This window comes from Pyxicephalus adspersus, chromosome 6, assembly GCF_032062135.1.
Source record: "Pyxicephalus adspersus chromosome 6, UCB_Pads_2.0, whole genome shotgun sequence".
NCBI lineage: Eukaryota > Metazoa > Chordata > Amphibia > Anura > Pyxicephalidae > Pyxicephalus > Pyxicephalus adspersus.
This window is the reverse complement of record NC_092863.1, coordinates 5,888,032-5,912,672: the sequence shown is the minus strand read 5'-3', so window position 1 is coordinate 5,912,672 and position 24,641 is coordinate 5,888,032. Positions and strand designations below refer to the sequence as shown.

At 40.1% G+C, this 24,641-nt stretch overlaps 2 protein-coding genes across 2 annotated transcripts; one reads left to right on the top strand and one right to left on the bottom strand.

The window, feature by feature from the left end:
* Positions 1–4,118: 4,118 nt before the first annotated feature.
* On the top strand, positions 4,119–7,745 carry PDRG1 (p53 and DNA damage regulated 1). The gene is made up of 5 exons (XM_072414290.1): positions 4,119–4,272; positions 6,105–6,180; positions 6,877–6,951; positions 7,026–7,106; positions 7,556–7,745. Exons 1-5 carry the CDS (start codon positions 4,183–4,185, stop codon positions 7,636–7,638), a joined length of 405 nt encoding a protein of 134 aa, XP_072270391.1. The 5' UTR covers positions 4,119–4,182; the 3' UTR covers positions 7,639–7,745.
* A 332-nt stretch (positions 7,746–8,077) lies between these two features.
* On the bottom strand, positions 8,078–20,209 carry TTLL9 (tubulin tyrosine ligase like 9). The gene is made up of 14 exons (XM_072414289.1): positions 20,082–20,209; positions 16,606–16,652; positions 16,419–16,511; positions 16,116–16,227; positions 15,330–15,515; positions 13,948–14,016; positions 13,777–13,867; positions 13,532–13,572; positions 12,967–13,054; positions 11,455–11,513; positions 10,485–10,681; positions 9,406–9,519; positions 8,702–8,826; positions 8,078–8,203 (listed from the first exon to the last, which is right to left on the bottom strand). Exons 1-14 carry the CDS (start codon positions 20,094–20,096, stop codon positions 8,136–8,138), a joined length of 1,305 nt encoding a protein of 434 aa, XP_072270390.1. The 5' UTR covers positions 20,097–20,209; the 3' UTR covers positions 8,078–8,135.
* Between the last annotated feature and the right edge of the window lie 4,432 nt (positions 20,210–24,641).

Here is a 24,641-nt window from a genome sequence, read left to right as displayed (position 1 = left end):
TGTGCCTGCAAGTTACACACACAAAAAGAGCGCGCGTCTGCCATCAGAACTTGTGTGAATCATAACACTGCCATCAGAACTTGTGTGAATCATAACACTGCCATCAGAACTTGTGTGATTCCTAAAACTGCTATCAGAACTTGTTGTGTGAACCATAACACTGCCATCAGAACTTGTGTGAATCCTCACACTGCCATCAAAACTTGTGTGAATCTTAACACTGCCATTAAAACTTGTGTGAATCATACCACTGCCATCAGAACTTGTGTGAATTATAACACTGTAATCAGAGCTTGTGTAAATCATAACAGTGCCATCAGAACTTGTGTGAATCCTAACACTACTATCAGAACTTGTGTGAATCCTAACACTGCTATCAGAACTTGTTGTGTGAATCCTAACCATGCCATCAGAACTTGTGTGAATCCCAACACTGCCATCAGAACTTGTTGTGTGAATCATAACACTGCCATAGGAACGTGTGTGAATCATAACTCTACCATTAGAATTTGTGAATCCCAACATTGCCATCAGAACTTGTGTGAATCATAACACTGCCATCAAAATTTGTTGTGTGAATCCCAACACTGCCATTAGAACTTGTGTGAATCATAACCCTGCCATTAGAACTTGTGTGAATCATAACCCTGCCATCAGAACTTGTGTGAATCCTAACTATGCCTTCAGAACTTGTGTGAATCATAACACTGCCATCAAAATTTGTTGTGTGAATCCCAGCACTGCCATTAGAACTTGTGTGAATCATAACCCTGCCATCAGAACTTGTGTGAATCCTAACTATGCCTTCAGAACTTGTTGTGTGAATCATAACACTGACCGTACAATCTGTTGATCCGAGTGTGAAATCTTCCATACCTCCATGTTAAGGTTAGGTTCAGACCGGCCTAGGAATTGGGTGATCCTGCCCGGCTCCCAGCGGTTGGTATCTTGCTGGCACCGCAGCGTCTGCAGATTTGACAGCTACGGGTATTGTACCGCTCTCTGCCTATGGGGCTGCCATGGGTAGAATTTACTTCTGCGTCTCCCCCAAAGCAGCATTTCAATGAAATGAGGAAGCAGTAACGACACCATACCCGTACCACAGCCTCGCCGCCATTCTGAACACAGACTTACAGAAAACAAACATTACCTGTCAGCTCGGTCCAAAAAACTTCCATAAGCTTCAAGCAAAACTGCCTGCAAAACAGAAATGAAGAATTTACACCACACACTTCAATTGTATTCCTCAAATGTACCTGGAGGATTAAATTAAATAACCCCCCCTCCTTCTCAGCAGTATATTATGTTTTGGCGGGTCACATGACCCGTTGGATCGTCTTGCTCCTAGGTTTACCCATGGTGGTTGGATGCAGACAGTAACACTGACACGATGACATCACTGTGCGGGGGATTTATCAAAACAATTTTGTTGCTAGACCGTTGTATATTTCATTGATGATTTGTTCAGTATGGAGGGATGGGGGTTCCAAGGCAGCCCATATAGTCATGATTGGAAAAACTGAAATCCAATAAGTGAAAGTGATTGGCCAGGGCCAGTATTCTGGAGAGGAGAGGGTTATATGATAAGGGCTCTGACTTGCTGCAGCTTCTAATGAGAAGCTCAATGATCAGAGTAAGCAATTTAGGTGTAGAAGAGAAGACTAAAGGTTAGGCCAGAGTCAGCTTTATAGAAGATCTCCACATTGATTACAATTAAAGACCCCCCCGAAAAAGCAGGCATGGTGTAGGGGTGCATTCCTATGCTACTTTGAGGACCCAACTATGATGGCATGCAGCATTACAGCAAGGGGACATCAAGGAAGTCCTCTATTTCTGCTTTTACCAGGTAAGACTGGGGTGCTGACTCTACTGACTTACTCCTTAACATTTGCCCGGCTGCCCATACATAGCTCTTCTGTGATACTGAATTTTGCTGTACCCAGGATTGCCCCATATGACAGGTTCTCTGGTACCCCACAACGGGTCTGCTGGGCACTTGGAACCATAATGGATTGTTTGGAAACATTTATTTTTCAGAAAGGAAAAGGTTTGGAACCTCTGCCATGTATTTTTGCTAATTACATTCAAATTAGGAAGATTTTTTTCCGACTTCTTGTTTTGGTGGGTCTGTCATTGGGACAGGAAGTGGTGGGAAATCTCTCCAAAATGGAAAAAGGTTCTAAGTTTACTGATGCCATTATGGTAGACAGAGGTAAGGCCATATGCTATACTTCGGGCCCAGGGGCTGACATAGGGAGGTGGAAAGTGTGTCAATGTAAAGGGGGGCCACAGCAGCTCTGTCATGAACTTGGGGATTGAGTCAAGTCAGTTCAGCTCAGGGGCCCCCAGTTGGCTACATCCACCACTAGTTGGCGCCATATGGAGGCATCAGAAAAGGATAATTATGGCAGCAAATACAGGTAGTCCCCGGGTTAAGGACATCCAACATACGGACGACTCCTAGATATGAACGGGCCTTCTCTGCTCAATCCAGGAGCTTTGTATGATTTGCAGAAGAAAAAAACTAATACAAGTAGCGCCTGGGTTAAGGACATCCAATATACAGACGACTCCTAGATACAAACGGGGCTTCCCTACTCCCCGTGTGCAGGACAGCGGCTTGGAGGGGTCGGTTTGCATGACTTGCAGAAGAAATCTTTTGCTGTTCTGCACCCTCTTGTAACTCTTCACTGGCCAAGACAAACTTTGCAGTTGTTCCTTTATACATAATAAAGCACAGTTTGCTCAAGAAGTTAACAAATGCCTAGGCTCCATAAAGTTGCTTTGCTTGTGATTAACTCACAGTGAGGATTTTATACAGTAACTGACACCATGCTGCCTAATAATATGCTGAAACAAACATCTGTCCTTATTGCATTTCTTAAAGTATTGTACCTGTTCCGACTTACGTACAAACCTACAGTCCCTATCTCGTATGTAACCCGGGGACTACCTGTAACTCCATTTTCCAGTTTTATAGTACAATAGGGAAAGGTTACAACCTCTGTCAGCTTTTATTACTGTCCTCGTCCATTGTTTCTTGCAGCCCCATTGACCCCTGTACACCTACCCCCTTATCCTTGTGTCACAGGCACATGAAATCTTCCAAGAACATGACAGAGGCTGCAAACCTTACACAGGATTTTAAAATGTGATCCTTCTGAGCAGCATGCTTTACAGGACTGAGATTTTGCTTCACTTCCTCTACCTATGACAATGTTGTCACCGGGCCAGGAAGTAAGCTGGAATATCCCTAATAGGGCCTTTTAAAGGAAACTAAACCTGAAAGGGGTTGTACCCAGAATATGCATTCCAAGCCAGGAATGTCACGACATTGCATGTGTGTGGGGGGGGCGGAGGTTTTTAGATCTCAGACACCCTACTTTTTTGTCCCGTTGTCACCTAGACAGAATGTGAGCAAAAATCTCTAAAGGGACAGCAACACCAAAGCTCCAGTCTTGCTTTATTCTATTAAAGTTTATTGGTGTGTCCCCGTGCATTTTCCCCTGACTGGAAGTTGTCACCAGAACAGGAAGTGAGGGCGGTAAGCCAGGAAATAGTGTTATTTGAAGCAACAGGTTGCTAGGAAAACATACATGACCTTCTTTTATTGGGAATGTTGTGCTGGAACGAAAGGCAGACATAGAGAGGTGCAAAGCATGCTACAGCACCGGGGCCCGGAACCCTCCTCAGCCAACAGGGCCCCAAGTCTGTTCCGCACAGGGGCCCACTGCTGGCTAGGGGTCAGCATTCTGAAAATGTTAGTGAAGGCTTCTTCTATATTTCTCTTATTATATTTTACAGCTATTGTTTACATACAAATATCCCCTAAATTACTTCACTATGAAAACAAACATTAAAAATACCCATAGGCCCAAATATCTCCCGCCTTCTTCATTACCTCAGCGCGTACCCATAGCAACCTGAGGACGCGCGGGCTTCGCACATTGCGCGCACATCTTGATGCTAGAGGCCCAACGTGGGAAAAAATTATGTCTCCAGAACGGCGGCCATTTTTCTGAGGACTGTCGTAGAACAAGCTGCATTTGGACTCCGGAAAAATGGCCGCATCGCTTTATTGATTATAAGCAAATTGAAGACACTATCGACATTTTTGCCTGTAATGTAGGCAAAGAAGGGTGGAAAGACGTGTTTAATGCGCGTCTACTGGCAGAAAGAAAGATGGAGGCGTATGGTGGCATGGATACAGTGCTGAACTACCTGCAAGAGGTGGAGAAGAAGGCTGAGGATGTGCTGGTGGACAGGAGACAGGTGAGAAAGCGAGAGGAGAGCACGTGGAGGGTGGCTGTAATGCATGTGTGCATTGTTTATATGTCACAACCAGGCTACATCTGTCATTTGGAATGTTTTGAGCCATATTATGTATTTTTAACCCAGATACAGTCATTCAGATTTTGTAATTTATAGCATATTACCTTAAACCTTTCATTGTATAATTTAACACACTATTATGAACAGTTTTGCACAGGCAATGCGGTTCTAGGTTGGACAAGGAAACACCTCAAGGACAGTACCCTTGCTTAAGGTGGACCTATTACCTCATGACAGTAAAGAATGTATGGGAGTGCAGAACATTTTGGGATAGATACGTCACATATCCCAGGAGGCTTTAGGATCCTCCTACTGTGCATGCCCAGTCCTTGAAAATATAAAAGGTGCTGATGCCTAAATACAGCAGCGTACGTCACCTAATCTTGCGCCTGGACAGTATAAGATCGGGTGATGTAGGCAGAAAAAAGATGGGGGCCCTGGGATGAAACCAGAACTACGTGGGACCAAACCAAGGACCACTCCGGTAGGGTCCTGCGTAAGCAAAGTTATTTTTTTTTTTTTTTAGTTCAGCTTTAGGGGCTTGTTCAGCCCCGCTTTTGAAAAACGTGGCTCTGCAGGGCAAGTCTTCCAGGATCTTTTTCAAGCAAAAAACGCATGCGTTTGCAATAGTGTGTGCAGACATTTACAGGTAATCCCCGGCTTAAGGACATCCGATATACAGACGTCTCCTAAATATGAACGAACGGGCTTCCCTGCTCATTCTGTGTGGAGGCTTGACGGGGTGGTTCGCAAGACTTGCAGAAGAAATCTTTTGCTAAACACAGCTGAGGTTGTGGGTGATCTTAGGGGTCTGAGCTCTTTCTGTAACCTCTTATAACTCTTTACTGACCAAGACGAACCCTGCAGTTGTTTCTTTTTGCATATCAAAGCACAGCTTGCTCTACAAGTTCATGAATGTCCAGGCTCCATAAATATTTTTCTGTTTTGCTTTGTTTGTGATTAGGGCAGTGACAGTGAGGATTTTTTACAGTAACTGACACCATGCTGCCTAATATGTTGAGACAAACATCTGTCCTAATTGCATTTATTAAATAAATGTACATGTTCCGACTTGCATACAAATTCAACTTAAGAACAAACCTACAGTCCTATCTCATATGTAACCTGGGGACTACCTGTATAGGCATTTGTCCTGGCTGTGTTTTTTTTCCATTTGCCAAGTAATTCCCTGGCACTAAAAACACCTATAAAAGTCTGCAAGAAGAAGTTGAATACAAGTCTTTGGAGGAGCTTGGATGGCCCTAGAAGCTGCACAAAAACCACAGGGTTCTCCCCAGGCCCTTTTAGCTGGGTGCACCACCCGGCTGTTTTTGGGTGGTTACTAAAGATTTTGCTCACAATACAGGGGCTGCCACCCACCTACAATTTCTTCCCACCCAGCTTAAAAAAATTTCTGGGTTGTGCACTGAACCAGACCCATTGATTTTCATTTCAACTATTTTTACAAGGCTTTTGTAAGTGTTTGCAGGCTGTAAAAACACTGACAAGTCTAAAAAACAGGAATAACAACAGATGATGCAAATATTATATTTGTGATTGGCAATAAACAAAATAAAAACAGTATGACGAAGATGTAGAGCTGTACAGTGTATAATACAGATATTAGCAGCGTCTGAATACCAGATTGTCCCATCCCAGCACATAATGGTACTTTTAGTTCTGCAAAGAGCCACTGTTTCTTATTTTAACATCATTTAATATAGTTTAATAACAATTATTTTGTATTGATAAATGTGATCTTACCTTTCTAGATTGTGGACCTGGATATGAGGAGAAACCAGAACAGAGAGGCTTTAAGAGCTCTAAGCAAAGACACGGATAAATCAGGTGACACCTCATGTAAAGTGACAAACTGGCATTTAGAAGGGATAAATATTTTTCCAATGTATATGTTGCAAAGGTTATTAAACCTTGCCTTGGATCTATACCTGCAGTTGTTATGTCAGGGAATGCTAAGTGGGGTTATTGCACACGTTAGAAATACTAAGTTGCTATAACAAAAGACATTTCTTGTTAGTGGTTGTGCCAATATCATGCTGTGACAGAGCTGTTTAAGCTGATGGAACTACCCCTAGCTGATGTTTACTATTGCCCTTCATCTACCTGTCTCAGGAGTAGAACTCTAAACTCTAGGCAAACCATGAAATATATTTGTATCAATAGCTTGAGATTTTTCATTCTGTTAAGCCAGCACTGTGGTCAGCTGACATTATGAGTTCCTAAAAGTTTGCATCCCCTCTATCCTGTCCTTTGGGTAGTAAGTCAGCAATATCTCCTGTCCAATGAGAACTTAGACGAACCATGAACCTGAGAAAGAAAAATGGGAATGTGATGCTCTTTGCTGTGTCAAGATGTTTCATAAAACTCCGCATTAGAACTGGAAGGCAACATTGTTCATATATGCAAATTGAGCTGTTTATTTTAATACAGGGCAGAGATTTGACTTTTTGTTTACAATTACTTAAATGTTATAAAAAAAGATTGTGTAGTTATGAATTGACTGTAGTGTTATCTCTTTCGCAGAGACCGTGACCGTTTGTTTTGGCGGAATGTTCATAGAGCTGCCAAAAAACAAAACCATGGAAATGATTCATCAAGGTGAGCTGGTTGGGAGGGAATTTTGATGTTATAACTGCAGTAAATTTGTATTTAACTGTTAAATTCTCTAACAGATCAGGAGCAGTTGGATCTAGAAATAAATGCAGTCCGGGCACAGCTGAAAGAAAAAGTAAACCGGCTATATGAAGCACAAGGTGAGTGTCTTGACGTGCATCAGCTACATTTGCCAGAAAGTTTAATTGGAAATAAACCTGCAATATTCACCTGTTCCCTTTCCCTCACAGGGCATGCACAGGTGAGGCAGAGATTGGTGGGTATCCTGGCAATTAAAGCTGAGACTGCGCCAGATACCCAGAACAATCAGGCAGGTAGATGAGGTTACTGCAGAAGGGACATCGCCCATCCCTTTATACAATACTGACCTGCCTGATTGTGGGTTCTTAAAAGTGGAACTTCTGTAAAAGCCGACCTGTTTGCATAATGTGCTTTAATCTCCTAGAAAACACAAGGTGTGAGGGCAAGGTTCAAAGATTAGAAAAGACTTGCCAGTCTTTCAAAATCAGAAGGCAGCTAGCAAGCATTCGCAAATCATAAAAAGATCAAAGTTTTTTTTTATTAACATTAATATTTTTATCACCTGCAGGGAAACCTGAACTGAAAGGATTTAACCTGACTGCGCTGGACCCAGCCGAAATGAAGGCAATTAATAAAGTGCTGAATGGATAACTGAATATAAAAAAAAAACTACACAGTATAATGTTAATATTTGTATTATACTACAATTCATATTGATAGACTATTTATATGAATGAATTAAATGTTTTCTAGTAAAATGGGCAATCATTTTTCATTATTTAGACAGCAGCCAGTCAAAGTTTGACATTGTACACTATGATTGGCTAGTTGACATACAACAACTAATTAGCGCTGAATCGTCTCTAATAACTGACTGCATGTGAGAAGACCCCATGGACCCTTATGGACGTTTCCACAACTAGCAGGGACCTACCAGTGGCAGAATTACTAATGCAATACGGTATCACTCAACTACAATTTCCTAGCAGGGCAGATTCATCCAGGAAGTAAGCAATGCCATAGAAGCAGTGGGGTGTTCTTAGCAGTTTTGTTGCTGCCATTGACCACCTGTAAAATCTATGACCATAAATACTGTAATAAAATATATACTTTATTTACATACATGTACAAAGGAAGGTCTTTGGTTATTATGATGTCTTAGTATGTGTAGACTTCAATATCTGCCTGAGATTTTTCTTTCTGTCGTTGACACAGCCTGTAAAAAAGAAAGGTATGTTATGACAGGTTATTGTTTTTTTCCTTTTGGGCTAAAAGCTTAAGTTTTATCCATTTTGTCTTTATTGTTTCCTTCAGCACCTCAGCATACTAATGGTAATAATAAACAAAACCTGTTATATACCTAATGTTGGATTCAGTAATGGCAATAGTGGGTCCCTGAAATTAGGGCATATTTGGGGTAGTAGCAGGATGTTGTGCTTAGCTTTTAAAAAACGAATAGCATTGCTTGTATTTAATACATAGTCTTCATAATTAAAGAAAAAAGCCCAGGAGCAGTAAGAAAGGTAGATAATGGTGGAGTCCTCTGGCCCTGAATAGAGCGGTATCTGACCTGCTCTAGCTTTGTGCAATGAAAATCAGAGTAACCCATTTAAATACAGTTGAGGAGCCTATTTAACTGTGCAAGACTAAAGAGAAGACTGAAGATCTGTTTTAAATTTCTTTCTATAGATTTTTTTCTCTTTTATTGTTTTACCTAAGTGTGTGTTTGCCACAAAGTTTCCATTGCTGAGGGCATCTTGTTGTTCATCGTCACGAGATACAGGACCATCATTCCACATGAGATCAAACCCTCCGACTCTCTTCTCCTTTCCGCTTAATCTGGGTAAACACAAAGGGCATTTTAATTTAGGGCATTGCTAATGACTCTCTACATATCTAGTCTCATTCTAGATTGCATATTAACTATAGTACACAGGCTACATACTCTTACAATGACAATTCAACGTATATAAGAAAAAGTAAAAGCCCGTCAAATTCCTTCAGCTGTTTTGAGGAATGCAAAATTCAGTGAGAAAGAACAGCCTTCTCCAAATTGAGAATAGCTGGGTATTGAATAAAATGTTTAAATGATTGAGGGCTTGCATTCAGTAACTAGCAGTGCGATTGGTGTTTCAGTCAAACAAACAAAATGCACAACCCAGTATAGATCTGTTCTTTACATTTTATTGAGGAAACTTGTTGAAAAACAGTTCATACCAGAGCAGCCTGACTCAAATAAAAGGACTTGGCTCTATTTATACAACAGGGAATCAAACATTTTCTTGTGGGAATCTTCCAGGTTCTTGTGTTTCAATGGCAGAAATTGATTCCCACCAGGGAACATTTAAGGGAATCTCAGTACTAAAAGTTTTAGGAACTCAAACTTAGTGTTTACATTCCATGAACAGGCTTCCTCACCTGCCTTCCATGTCTACCACATGCAGGGTGTCTTCCAAGAGGCGACTCTTGAGCTCATAGTCCTCTTGGCTGCTGGCTGTCAGGGAAGGGGAGGCATTGACTTCCAGAAGCCACCTACAAAGTATGGAACAAGGGACACATTGTTTTGGGCAGACAATTAAAAGCTTAACATGAGCTTCTAGAACAAAAACAAAATCAAAGATAGTATAAAATAAATTTGTGAAAAACAATCCAGTGTTCTCTCCAGCCCCTTTTAGCTGGGTGCAGCACCCGGCACTGTTCAGCAACCACCGGCACTGTTCAGCAACCACCCGGCTGTTTTGGGTGGGTTCTGATGAGTTGGGTCACAATACAGGGGCTGACACCCGCCTACAATTTCTTCCCACCTGGCTCAAAAAATGTAAGTGTTAAACACTGCAATCATACTTTGGACTTAATGAGCATTGTGCATCCATAAAGGTATAGACATTAGTTTAATGTAAGCTCTGATGAAGGCAAAATCTAACCAATCTGAACTCTTGATTCTCACTTTGGGTAGAGATCACATCACAATCTGCCTAGTCTTCAGAAATGTAGCCACCACTGACAGGAGAAGAATTTATGTTACTACTGTTACTGTTATGTTTACTACTATTCAATTAAAAAATGGTAACTTTTTGTTAACATTTTAGGTTTATGCCTCTTTTCATGCTTTTATATGCATAATAGCTGCTGAGCATACTTTATTTCCATTTACCCTAACCTACTCTTCCTACTGTATTGCGATTCTGTGTCCTTGTGGGCATGTCTATGTTTTTCTATTGTGTTTATAGCCATGGTTAGACTGTATGTACATAAAGCACTTCACTTTACAGACTAAAATTACTGTTTCTAACTACTCCCTCGAATATTAATGCTACTGCTATATGGAGTAATTTACAGCAGCCTCAGGAGTAAAGCATTGCGCGCTGTGCCCTTTCTGTACAAAACCACATTAGTTTCCCAATGAGAGGAAGTTTTGAGGATGTTTCAGTCAAATAAAGAATGCCTAAAAGCAATGCTTTGTTCTTTGTAGAAACAAACAAAAAGTCTTTGCTCACGGTTTAAGGTCTTCATCAAGTAGAATGTCATAGCCATAAAGTTCAAAGCAGTGCTTGTCATTGATGATTATCTTCTGGACACTCTGTAGACTTTTGATGAAGATGTTATCAATCTCTTGGAAGAGAGTCTCTACAGCTTCTGGGCCATGTTTGGTAATCAGGTAGTGGCGTAGTTGTTGTATCATCCATTTACAGCCCTGTAAAATGTGAGCATTGCCATGGATAGTATATTAGACAATTGAGCAATCCTTTGTATTTATTAACCAAAAACCACAGTAAGCCATGCTAGATGACCACATCAACATCAAAAGTTAGCAATACAGACCTAAAAAGTGAACAGAGAATGCCCATTCAGCTCCATTTATGATGTGAGGATTCATTTCCCTTACATGCTGGGGCTGAGCCAATTATTTAAGCTGTCCTATAATCTTAAGTGAACTGAGTCATATGCTCCACAATTATAGAAGCTTGTAAATTCTTACCCTCTTTATTTGTGGCAACTGAATAGCTAGTGAAAGATGGGATAGTGAAGGAAAGAATGAGGGGTCACTGTGCCCATCACATTTGTGTAGGGTACTGGAAGCTTGGAAACACTAAACCTCTTCATTCACGGTGGCTGAACACCTTTTCACAAGTAGTGGAGTAAAAGGAAAGGTGTGTGCTGCCAAGAATGAAGAAAGTTAGGAAACCCTGTTGCTTTGCCCAGCATGTTTATGTAGGGTACTGTAAGTCTGGAAATACTAAACCTAAAAAGGCGACCTAACACTTACTGAAAAGCAAGGAAGTGAAGAACAGGTGTGTGCTGCTGAGAAGGAAGGAAATTAGGTGAACCTGCAGCTTTGCCCAGAATATCTGTGCAGGGTACCATTCCTGCATTTTCAGGCAATCATGGATTTCTAGCCAGTGACTATTTGCACAAACTGGATACAAAGAGTAGCTTTCGTCACTTTAATATTGCTCGCCCTCTCACCTTTTCTGGGTCATAGTCCGGGGCAGTTTTCTGTACAGCCACGTTAGTCAAATGTATATCTGTATTTATAAGTTAAAGAAACCCTCCTACAAATAGTACAGACAGTATAGCTTTAAGGGTATCGATACTTAAGACAAAAAACACTACTTTCCACAGTTATTTTTTTTTTTACTAACACTCTAGTTGGATTAATTTCTCGTTATTTTCCAAGTATTCTGGCGAGTGTTTGCATGTGAGTCATTCTGCAGCGAGCAGCCGGTTTCACCGCATGTTTCACGAATACGCCTGGGAGCTGCCAGCTGCCCACTTGGCTCACACACAACTGACAGCAAAAAACCCAATAACCAGAAACAATGTGATAGAGCTCTTGTTGCTTTTTCTAATGATCAATAACTTCGTAGAAACTAATCTCATCGGGGATCTGATCTAAAGCAGGCTTCGATTTTCCCCATCTGTTCTACAGCCTAATCTAGAAACAGGCAGTGCTAACTACGTATATGTTCATTGCTATTGGATTTAAAGGACAAGTACAGTATATTTGTAGTGAGTGCAAATTGTGACTTATTATAGCAGTATTTATGCTAAAAGGAACCTTGTAATGACAAAACATATAATAAAACAGAATATATCTCTTGGTGAATCAGTTGGCTTTAATGATCACTCAAGCACATACATGGAACATATACGTATATTAGGAGTCTGACAATAACCTAACAGCAAAAAAACTAGTTGTTCATGATAGCCACTTAATGGTAGCCTCCATATTTCCCAAGCTAAATAATTATTTACTGTAATTAATAAGATGCCTTTACCATTTTTTACATATTTTCTCTTCCATATTCTTTTCTTGGATTTGATACCAACATTGTTTTGTTCCCACTCAGGCACGAGTGATGATCTTTATTAAACATACCCGGTCACAAGACCATACTTTATATGTGTATTTAACTTATTTTAGGTATGTTCCCTTGTAAACATCCAAAAGCCTATGAATGCTGCTGGCTGTCACCATCTTGGATGTGATGTCAGCAGCCCCAACAGATCAGAACTATCACTCATGACATTCTATAGTATTACCTTTAGCTCTTCTCACATCAGCAACAAAAAGGTTAAGAAGAAATGAATGGATATAATGGATCACCAAAGATAAGAGTAATTTCAGAGGCAAATTGCAAGGGTCAAAGGGAATTAAAAAAAAAACCTTACAAGTAAGCATATGAAATAATTGATTTTTCCATGCTTCTGCCTGTAATTTCTTGCGAGACTTGTATAGCAATGGATCACCAGGAATGTGGGAAGGTAGCGCTTAACAGCAAGTAGAACCCAGAAGTGTTGCAACAATAAACCAGCACTTTAAACGAGCAGGAATTTTACCCTTTACCCCTGACAGGGTCTCTTTAAATCCTGTATTTAGCATGTCCAACATTTCATCCTAATTTTGCCAGCTAGCGTGGGAATATGTGTGCTCTAACTATGACATTTAAAGGAGGTTAGGGTTTATGGAAAGGATACACTGGTCATCGATGCTACTTAGAGTAAAGCGGGTGTTGGAAAATCGTGCAAAGCCATCTCGGTACAGCCAAGCTCGCAGAGGAATAAACTGAAATGATATAAAGGGTTTAAAAGAGAACCAGTATTATGAATACAATAATAGAAAGCACATTACAATCTGATTGTTAGAGTGACAAATCTGCCTTACAATACGAGGTGACAAAAGAGTAAATAACAGTAAAAGTCAACAAGTGACAGGGGTCACATCAGGTACGGCTCAGAGAAGACAAAGATCAAATCATATTTCTATAGTGAAACCTGCTGGTATAGTAGGTGTGTATGTATGAATGAAAGGTCTACTAAGATATGATTATACATTTACAGCGAGTGGAGGAGGAGCGCAGGCCTGACAAGAGCAGCAAATAGCAGACTACAGATTAGATACGCATCAATGATGATGGAAATCACCTTGCTGATGTGGCAATGATCCCCAATACCCCTCATATATCAATATCAACAGAGGCCAGTCCATATGAGATTAGGTTAAACAGCAACTAACAGAAATCCAACACCAAATTTTTCTTACCGAAGTAACAAGAACATAAACACGAAGATCAAATTTTCTTCCTGTGAAAAAAATAAAAACAGGACCATATATAATATTTTCCGCTTCAACAATGTATAAATACACTCATAATGTGCCACTATCATCCCCCCTCCAAACTTATTATTTTACCTTGCTATGGTGCCCCTTTTGAAGCTAACACCTTGTTCTATTTGTGACCACAAGCAGACCATAAACATGTCAAACAATAAAAAGCTACATCTTACCTCCGATTAAATATGGGTTTTCGATGTAACGTTGAGCCACATAATTTTCCACTGGGATTTCATCTTTCTGGTCATCAGCACGACTCCCATCCTAGGAAAAGAAAACAAAGTTGATTCAATGATCAGTGTCAATAGTAAGATATCGCTTTACCATTACCTTGTTTCTAGTACCTTCCTCCAGTCCATAATGTCCTTCAGTTTGCGAAACAAGAAAATCCCTTTCCCTTGTGACCTGGCCACCTAAAAAAAAACAAGGTAGGTAAAAAAGAAAACAGAATATGGAAATTTCAAAATACAGCCAATGCAAGAGCAACATCAGGCAACAACTATTCAGTTAACTACCATTATCCAGAAAACACTGTTGTTGTGCTTATGTCACGTACATTCCTTCATTTGTTAAAGAGATCTATATCCCAAAAACAAAAAAATATTATTTGTATATATAATATTATAGTGTTATTTGTATGATTGTTTCACCAACTGACACCAACACATCACATTTATATCTAGGGAATCTGCATTCTGTACAATGAGATTATTATTGGCAGTTTACATCATCCCTTAGTATAGTTCTTGTTAATTTTAGTAAATGTGCTGTAATTTGATTTCACAAAGCTTCTGACACCTGCGGTGGGCAGTTCAGCTCCCAGAACCCTTTGCTGTGTAATTTGCAATTTTGTCTGCCTGATGAATAATTAGTCATGGTAAAACGTCCAAAACAAATTCAGATCTTATTAGTGTACAATTAAAATGTCTCAATATTATGGCTTTGATCCATCATCATGTTTTGTTTTTTTTGTATGTAAGAGACAGCAAGGAGAAATTGGTTTGAGGATATGTTGCTTGCATTATAAAAGTTCCCAAATCAATATATTGCCATCAAATAAACACAAAACACTACTTGAATTCAATCAGTTTTGATCAAATAACAAGTCATCATACTACCATACACTGAAATCAATGCAGTAGATTCTTTAGCACTGAACAGACAGAAAATTGTGTATTTTTCATATAATGAGAAAAACAAAAACGTGTTGCATTAAGATGAGCAGAAACTGATGAACATGTCTCAAACCTGTCAGATGCTTGTTTGATCTATATCATTTTATAAGTTTCTTTAATTTTTACACTTGATGCCGAAAAAAATCAAACTAGGCTTCTGAATAGGAGAATTGATGCATGCATGGCCTGCCTTAGGCTGTGTTACCGGCTCTTGCGACAAATCTAAGGAAATCATGTTATTATAATGAGTATATCGTGTAAGATAGTTTGAGGAGAAGTCTGGTGGCCTTATTCAGCTCTGTCTCTGCCCATCTTTGGGTTTTTAGCATCTCCTGTTATATTCCCCATGTTATAAAAATAAGTTAAAATTTAGCAAGGTTGGTGGTAACACCTTACAATGGGCACAACAAGTAGGCAGAAGTCTCTAAAGAAGGAACAGTCTCTAAAGAAGGAAAAGTCAGGTAGCCTCCGAGCCAGCAAAAATGTCCTGTCAATTGTTTTGCTGGAACAAAAGTTACTTCTGCTTTGCCATTAAACCCACAAAAACTTACAGGCTTCATGATCCAGGTAATTCCAGGATTTCTGCGAAATTCCTCTACAAACAGGTGATATTCTGAGGGTAGCTCAAATGTTTTGGGATAGAAGTCACACTTTGCTGCCTCAAGCCTCCCCGACTCCCTCTCGAGCAGCTTTCGAAAACGTTTCAAATTTTTCACCATGAAGTTTTTGCGTGTCAGCTGCAAGAAGTGCAACACAAGATACAAACATATAAAAAAAAAAGAATTTTGTCTGAAAAGCACCAAATAGTCTATCCAATCTGCCCCCCTTGTTTATTTGTATATAATCATTTTATAAATCTTTTTTTTGTCCTAATTTTGCATTAAAATTTGTACTAACAAATTAACTTTGCATTTTCAGATAAATTCTGATTTAATGATTGCAGATTAAGCCTTTTTATAAATCTTCAGATTTCAATTTTAAAAGCATTTATTGAATGTCTTAAAAATAAAAAAAATATATATAATACATTTTGCAAATCTTCCCTTTAAATTATTCTAATACTTCTTTTCCTTTTTCAAAATTAGCTTTGGGCACACAGCCCAAAGCATGTACAGAGACATAGCAAAATGAATGCTGAAATCAACGTATGCTGAACATAACTGCAAATCATGCATCGGGTAAGATGGGCCTGCAGGAAATCTTGGGACTGTTTAGTTTTTATAAAACAGGAAACACTAAAGAATGTCATGGGATAGTGATGTCCAGTTATTTTTGCCAATACTGGCATTCTCCCTTTCCTGCCCCCTTAAAATTAGGAATAGAAAACTATCAGTCACCTCATAGTGGTTGCGGAAGTGACAGATGCGCACATGTTCCTCCAGGTAAATATGGTCAAAGTTCTCCCGCAGCCAACTGACATCACACCAATAAAAGTCCCATTCGCCATCACTGGAATGAAAATTGGAACAATTACTTCTTACATAATCTTACATGGAAAGTACCTGTTTGATCATGAGCATAAGTAAGGAACAGGTAAGGAAAAAGGAAACAGACATTCTACTCTTTCCCCATTTTGCTTAAAACAAAATTAAAGGTTTTAATTGGTATGTTTAAGAAATGTAAATTGTAAAAAACCTTACTCCTTCACCTCTGTCCAGCCTGGCCGCTGCCTCAGCACATCTGCTATGGTGTTAATGAGTGCACACTTGTATCGGATGCAAGATCGGGGCTCCCTGATACAAAACAAGGTAAGAGCATGTGAATGAACTGCAAGATGGAGCTCCATTTATATCAGTGTATATATTTTTATTCAAATATTGTTTTTACCGATCCTTGGGTCGCTGGTATCCATACTGAGCTCTGGCTGCAACAACCTAAAACAAAACATGGTAATTGGTAATAGTACATTAAGACCATTTTTATCCAATAACTATGAAGCTATCCAAGGGGGACGCGAGGGAAAGAAATAAAAGAGAAAATAAAAAAAACATGAGTTTGACTTATTCATTAACAGAAAAATAGTCTTATATAGATGAACACAGACTGACAAAGATCCAGAGCTATGTACTAAATCAACTAAATCAATGATGTACTAAATCAAATATGTTCAAGCATTGGCATAGGAGGAGGTGTGGCCTTAGTTCAGTTGGGGTCTTGGGGGACAAGAATTGATATGGAGCCTGCCAGTGTGTTGCTCTTGGACAGCAGAAAAGGCCAGTAACCTGCTGGCAGACATATGGAGCATTGCAGGAATGCTTGGCAGGTGGCAGACACTGGCGTCTCCTAGGATAGTCACAGGTGACCCCAATGAATTTCAGCAGGGGACAACCAAAGCTCTGCTGCAAGGCCTACTGATTTCTTGGTATGTCCATGCTCTATGCTCAATGTTTTTTTTTACAGTCACATCTAAGTATAAGTCAGCATTTTCTAAAACCTTTACCTGCCAGTATGTTATTGTTTTGTCCCAGATTGAAAGCCTAATAAATATCTATCTATCTATCTATCTATCTATCTATCTATCTATCTATCTATCTATCTATCTATCTATCTATCTATCTATCTAACAGGCAATATAGTAAACTCAATTGGGTCTTTACTTGAATAGAACATTTTTTTTTTAACTATGTTTATTAATTTTCATTTATACATATACAACCAAACAAGTATAACCAACAGGGGGGACATAACACACAGGGGAAAAGGAAGGGGGAACACTCATAATATTGTACTTAACAACAAACGATCATGTAATCAGCGAGATATATTGGTTATATACCATGTGGAGTATTGGAACAATTCGAGAATCGATTTACTGTCTGAATAGAACATTTTAATGAAATACACTGATCTGCCCAAACAATTAAACCATTGACAGGTGAAATTTATAACACTAATTATCCAGTTACAATGGTGCCTGTAAAAATGTGTGATATGTATTCTCCCTAGACACTTTTAGCTGGGTGCACCACCTGGCACTTTTCAGCAACCACCCAGCTGTTTTTGGGTGGTTACTGATGAGTTTGGTCACAATACAGGGGCCACCACCCACCTACAGCTTCTTCCCACCCAGCTTAAAAATATTTCTGGGTTGAACACTGGATATATAAGATAATTCTAAAAAGTAATGTGTTGGAAGTAAGAAAAATAGGTAAGTGTTAGGATCTGATCTACTCTGATAGGGGTCAGGCAGCAATGGCTGGAGGAATGCATCTCCATAAAGATGTCCATAATGGTAGGTGTTGTGGAGTCCAATTATGTAGAGGTTAGTACCTACCAAAGGTGGCCCAAGGAAGGGCAACCATCAACAGATCATAAGCACCCAAAGCTTAATATTAAATTTGGAAAGAGGAAGGAGATTTAGGAGCAAGATTTTCAGGCTACTATGGTACAAAGTTTTGAAAGAGAATGGTGAGAGAACATCAAAGTTTGCTGTGTATGAGGCTGCATAGCGGCACATTGGTTAAAAGTGGAATGAAAGCCCTTCTTGATTTCTGGATCTCTGGACCTTAAGTATTTCAGGGTTCCTGATTTGCTTAATAACCTACTAGAGCAGGGGTCTGCAAAGTTTTCCTGACTACTGGGACATTTTAGGAGGTCAAGAAGGCACACTAGGCCGGACTCTCTCTCGAGTCCCACGCTGATGGCTCCGACCCCCACCAGGAACGGCCCTGAAGGGAAATCCCTCACCTCGGGAATGCATACGGAGGAGAGGGAACGCCCCTGAATGAAAATCCCTCACCTCCGCAGTGCATACGGAGGAGAGGGAATGTCCTCTTACCCTGGTGGCGGAAGTGTTAACGCCAACCGTGGTAAATAGGGTAGGAAGGCAGAACAAGGAGTCTCAAGAGCCGCAGGTTGCAGGGATTAGGATGGATTGACCAGGGGGGCGTTACGCCGAAACCGACTACTGGCTGGGCTGTATCTGGCCCAAAGGCCGGAGTTTGCTGACCCCTGTACTAGATTATATCCACAGATAGAACGAACAGATTGCATTGGAACTGTTGATTAACCCAAATGGGTAACTATATTTTGATGTTGGTTTGACTGTAAAATGATTTGTGTAAACAGATCATTACAGAGGAATCTCCATGCACTGTACTATTTGCAATGCGACTTATTGGAGCTGACATTTGGTTTTAGTGTTTGAAAGCTTTAATCCTTGTCTGAACCTTGTCAGATACTCCTTATGTGCGTTTATTTGACGTTAATGTTGTTCATGTTTTTTGGAAGTGGTCTGTTTCAATGTATAACCTGTTTCCCTTACTCCTCCCCTGTATACCCACCTCTTTCTTTCTTGTTTTTGAAAACCCTAAATCAGGGGTCGGCAAAGTTTTACGGCCACTAGGCCATTTATGGGATGGGTGGGAGCACACTAGACCAGACCCGCCCTGATGGCTCCGCCCACCACCAGGGAACACCCCCTTAAAGGAAATCCCCCTCCTCTGTATGCATTGCGGAGGAGAGGGATTTACCTTGAGGGAGCTTTCCCTATTTACTGCAACAGCAGAAGTATCAATGCAGGCCACAGTAAGTAGAGGAGCATCTGCAAGGGGGCGGCACCAGGGCTCCAGCAGCTCCTAATGCCCCCTGGCCGATCTGCTGGCTCCAGAGCCGCGGGTTGCCAGCGTTAGGCAGGAACGAACTACCGGCTAGGCCATATCTTGCCTAAAGGTTGGAGTTTGCCAACCCCTGCCCTAAATAATGATTTTTTTAAAAATGGGAAAGAACATTGGAACAACTCCTGTCCACCCCAAACAATTGACACCTGAGCTTTAGAACTGGGCCATGGAGCAATGGAAGAAGGTGGCCTGCTATGATGAATGACACTTTATTGTGGATCACGTGGATGGCCAGGTGTATATGTCATTTATTTGAGGAAGATGGCAGCAGAATGAGAAGAAGGCAAGCCAGGGGGTACAGTATAATGTAAGGGATCTGATGATGACTTCGGCACACCTTTAGAATTCTAGTAAAGTCCATCCCTCAGTGGGTCAGAGCTGTTTTGATGGCACAAGGGGGTCTGCACAATATTATGCTGGTGATTTTTATGTTTTGGCTGACCAGCATATATGTACTAAACACCATTTTAATAAATGATGAGCAATGGCACTATGTATTATTAAAAAATGATAAAACACATTCTCCACTTATTTACAAAATGCAGGCCAATAGTTGGGCAAACTTGGAGCCAGCACAACCAGGTAAAAGTCGGGTGACTCTTCAATAACCTGTCTGCATTCAGATTACACGTACAATCTGCCAGATGACATGTTATGTGATGAATGTAAATAAAGTCCGCTCACCTTCCCTTTGGACATTTCTCCTCCCGGGATCTCCACTCATGGAAATACAACCCCGTGCATTATGCTGGCTGTACGGCTACCATGGCAACGCAAGCCCGGGCCTTGGCTGCTAGGCGATTTAAGGTGGGAGCTGTGCCGGAAGTACTTCGCAGCATTATGTGTCGCCTGAACAGGTGCCGCCATTTTGTTGGTTTGCATACACGGTAGGCTGTTGCAGAAGTGCATTTTAGTGGAGAGAAAAAGGCATTCTGCATCTTATTCAACTAAACATTAGAACAAATATTATTACTATTATTAATACTACTTTTATTTCTAGTATTAATAAATTGTTTGGGCTGAATTTAAATTTAGCATGATGGTATGCATTAAGGTTACTTTGCTGGAAAATCTTTGTCGACTGACCAGTTCTCCAAATAAAAAAAAAAAGAAGGCAGGTAATGATAAAACATCTATTGGGCCTACAACAGAGTGCTACAGATGAGCAGATCTTTCAGCACCCAATACTTACATTTCCTGAACATTCTTTGTAATATTTCTTTCACTTTACTATAAATGCTTTATTTTGCATTCTAATGCGGTTCAAGCATTAAATGTTTAGGAGAAGAGGATCTAGGAACATCAGCATATCATTATAAATTCAAGAAATGTGTTATTCCAGAATTGGGTACTTTTAAAGCACCATGGGCAGCCTCTGAGGTTGCTGTAGCCTTATCTTACACTAATTCTTTTCTGCTATTTCTATCTGAATATTATATCCTGAGTACGCCCTTCATCACACAGGAGGCTGCTAAAATGCTTGTGCTTGCCCTCCGCATATTGGCCCTGATTTATTAAAGTTCTCCAAGGCTGGAGAGAAAACACTTTCATCAGGGAAGCTGGGTGATCCAGCAAACCTGGAATAGAATTCCTAAAAGTTATTAGCTATTTGTTAGCAAATATTTTCAATGCTGGACCAGATCCATTTCAGGTTTGCTGTTTCACCTAGCTTAACTGATGAAAGTGTATTCTCTCCAGCCTTGGAGAACTTTAATAAATCAGGGCCATGTCCTGCAATGCAATGCAGCATCTTCCTAAATTGACTGCCAACAGATTAGCACTTCTCCTATTTCAACTAAACTCTGCTGTTTGTCTCATCCACTTCTTCTCCTGATGCTTCACTAGTGGCAAAATACCCAAAGTATTCAGTTTATACTTCTAATCCTCACTTACAAAGCTCTTCATAAGCTTTCCCCTTCATACATATCCTTATTAATTTCAAGATACCTTCTAAAACACAACAGTTGCTCTGCATTATCCCATCCTAGACATTGATCACCTCTTCTCACACTTGTATCCAAAACTTCTCACAAGCTTCACTACTCCTTTGGAACTATTTACCACATTTTGTCCAGCAGGCCTTGAAATCATTAAGCACACCCCTAAAACATACCTCCTAAAACAAGCAAACAATTCATCAAAATCCACCTTCATCCACTTATGCCTTTATTTGCACCAGTTGTCAAAAGGATCTAAGCTACGTATACACGTGCAATGGTTCTCCTCCGATAATCGGCTCAGGTCTGATATCGGACGAGAATCTGGCGTGTGTACAGCGCTCTTCATCTGAACAACCGTCCTGGTGGATGCACGGACAACAAAAGATTGTAATGGAGGTAAAAGGGGGAGAGAGCGCAGCAGGGTGTCGATGCGTCATTTTCCCCTTCCCCTCTCCAGCAGAATGACGCTGTATGTACAGCACTTGTTCATGCATCCTGCAGTCATTTGTCATTAGAAATGGTCGTTTAAGATCCTTTTAATTCCGACAATTATTGCACTGTGTACCTTGCCTACTGTGCCCTCCACTAAATTTTTACCTATTTTGTGTCTCCACCCCACTAGAGCAGTCTGTCTCAACCTTTGTACCCCTGAAGAACCCTTGAAATAATTTGCAGGTCTTAGGAACCCCTATTAAATTCATTTTTTGGGGTTGATGGGATAGAATACCCCCCTAAATTGGTGGCACCATCAAATGAAAGGTCAGTCAGATACAAACAGAGGAACCCTCGGCAACCTCTGCAGGAACCCTTTGGTTCTACAAAACCTGTGTTGAAATTGACTGCTCTACGGGGAACCCACCATGACTTTGAAAAACCCTACAGAGTTTGGTTCATTGACTACAAGCCAAATTTGTATTGCAATTAACATGTATTAAGAATGCTAATGCACACCAGCCCTCACACGCAGAATTATAATAAGAAAGGGAAAATTATATACTATACAGTGGCAGCATATAATTAGGGTGAACTTGCCTTTTACATGAAGCTGTAGGTTGGGTTGCAAGGTGTTTTTGTGTTAGTAGGAATTTCCTTCCTTGTTCACTTTGCAAATTCTAAAGAAATGACATTTTTGCATACATCTTCCTCCACCAGATGTTGGAAACTACTTAGGTTTTTGCTTATTTGACTTTGTTTGAAGAAGTGCCAGGGTGTTTTTATACAACGACATGAAACAGATCTGTAGGTATAACACTTAAACAAACACACACACACTGTAGAGGCTGTAATTAGTAGAGCCAAGGCAATGGGACCATAACAGCTTCAGCAGGCTCGTTAATCATTCCAGGACACATCCCTTTATAAACAAAAAAAACTTCTGCTGATATTGACACTGCCATTGCAAAGCAATTTTTGGGCATAAAGGGCATTCACTGTGTATTCAACAAATATAGTGTGTTGCTTTATCTTCCCTGTTCATCTACATTTAACACTTAATCTTTTTTTATTACTACTGACCATGTAAGATAAGTTTGCTCACTTTTGCGCATTTACCACCGCAGATATTACATTTGCTGTAATGTAGACTAATAGCCTCACTTATCATGTTGCATGCTGTCATTTCACTATGGCCTTGTGAAAGGGGACTTGCATTAGAACACTTAGAGGGCTATATGTAAAGCAGTGAATCTGACATTCACTAAAACAGTCCCTGGTGGAGAGTCACTTACTGCTATTCAAACATGGATCTGGAAAATTCTCTATCAGGGAATTTTCATTGAATGTCAAAATCACTTCTTTATATATTGACCTCTTAGAATTTAACTCTGGGCAGATATTAATGACACAAATTCCCTGTAAGCAGGTAAGCAGACTACCTTAATTTGGTTTAGTATCAACATCTTGATATCATTGCAGAGCAGAGCATAGCGTGGGGGAAGAAGAAGCCTCACAAGGAGCCAATCCGGTGGGTCTCAGTACAAGAACCATAAAGAGAACGCGGAATGACAGGGTGCTGAGCACATTAGTCTGTTGCTTTGTCTTTCATTGTCCTGACACATAGTGATGGTGAGTAGCAGACCTGTAATAAAATAAACTGCAGCAGAAAATGGGTCTCCTGCCCAGCCAGACAGGCCTATGCTGTGTGGTAGAGCTAATGGGATTGGATTTGTATGTATGGTGAAGTATGTATGAGGTGCATCTCATCTGTGTATTTAGCTCTTTGACTGTAGTTCGTCTTTAGGAGCCTGGTCATGTCATCACCAGACTGCTAACTGGGCAATGACAGATTAACAACACAAAAATTAGGTGACCTCATGTTCTCTGCCCCTACAAGCATGTTCACAGTGTTACCCTGCCAACACTTTGCAGTGCAGTAAAAACGGTTGGCTACAGCTACTCTCCTCTAAATTCTGCCACTGGGAGAACTAAAGGAATTCATTCTAAAGATAGATGTACTAGCAGGATCAGCACATCATTTCTGCTTTAAAGTTATAGCTCTGCACTGCATAGTAATTTGGTAAACCATTACACATAATGCTAAACTATTGGGCCTGATTTAATAAAGCTCTCCAAGGCTAGAGAAGAAACACTTTCATCAGTGGAGCTGGGTGTTCTAGCAAACCTAGAATGGATCTGATCCAAGATTCAAAACATTTGCTAGCAAATAGAAAATGACTTTGAACCAATCCATTCCAGGTTTGCTGAATCTCCCAGCTTTACTGATGAAAGTGTTTCCTTTCCAGCCTTGGAGAGCTTTAATAAACCAGACCTAATGTATTTTATTTAAACAAGGTGAATAAGGTGTTATAAGGACTGACTTCATCTGGTAATACCAGGCATAGCTTTGTTTGTGTTGGCCTCTTTTACAACATAGTTTTTTATAACTACAAGTTTCCTTGTAGCATAAAAATTCCCCTTGAGTTTTGCTAGTCTAGATTTTCTAGATTTTTTTGGTCCCTCCCTTCCTTAAAACCACAATCCCTCAATGGACCTGATGCAAATTAGTTTATTATTTAATAATTTACATGGAGTATTTACTGTAGTTGAATATGTCAATTTTAAATTATTTCATTATATTGTGATGGTTTGAGGTCATTATATGTATTTTTTTTATTTTTTGGGGTGGTGTTAAATTACAATGCAAAGAACTATATATATCTGTTTAGGTAACAATTTGGAATACAATAAGATACCATCTCTAGGTAATGGTACATGCACCTTTGCAAGAATGAAGAAAAACAGGTGCTCAGTGTGATCACATCTCCCAAGGAAATCTACATTAGCTGTGAATTTATGATAAAAGGGG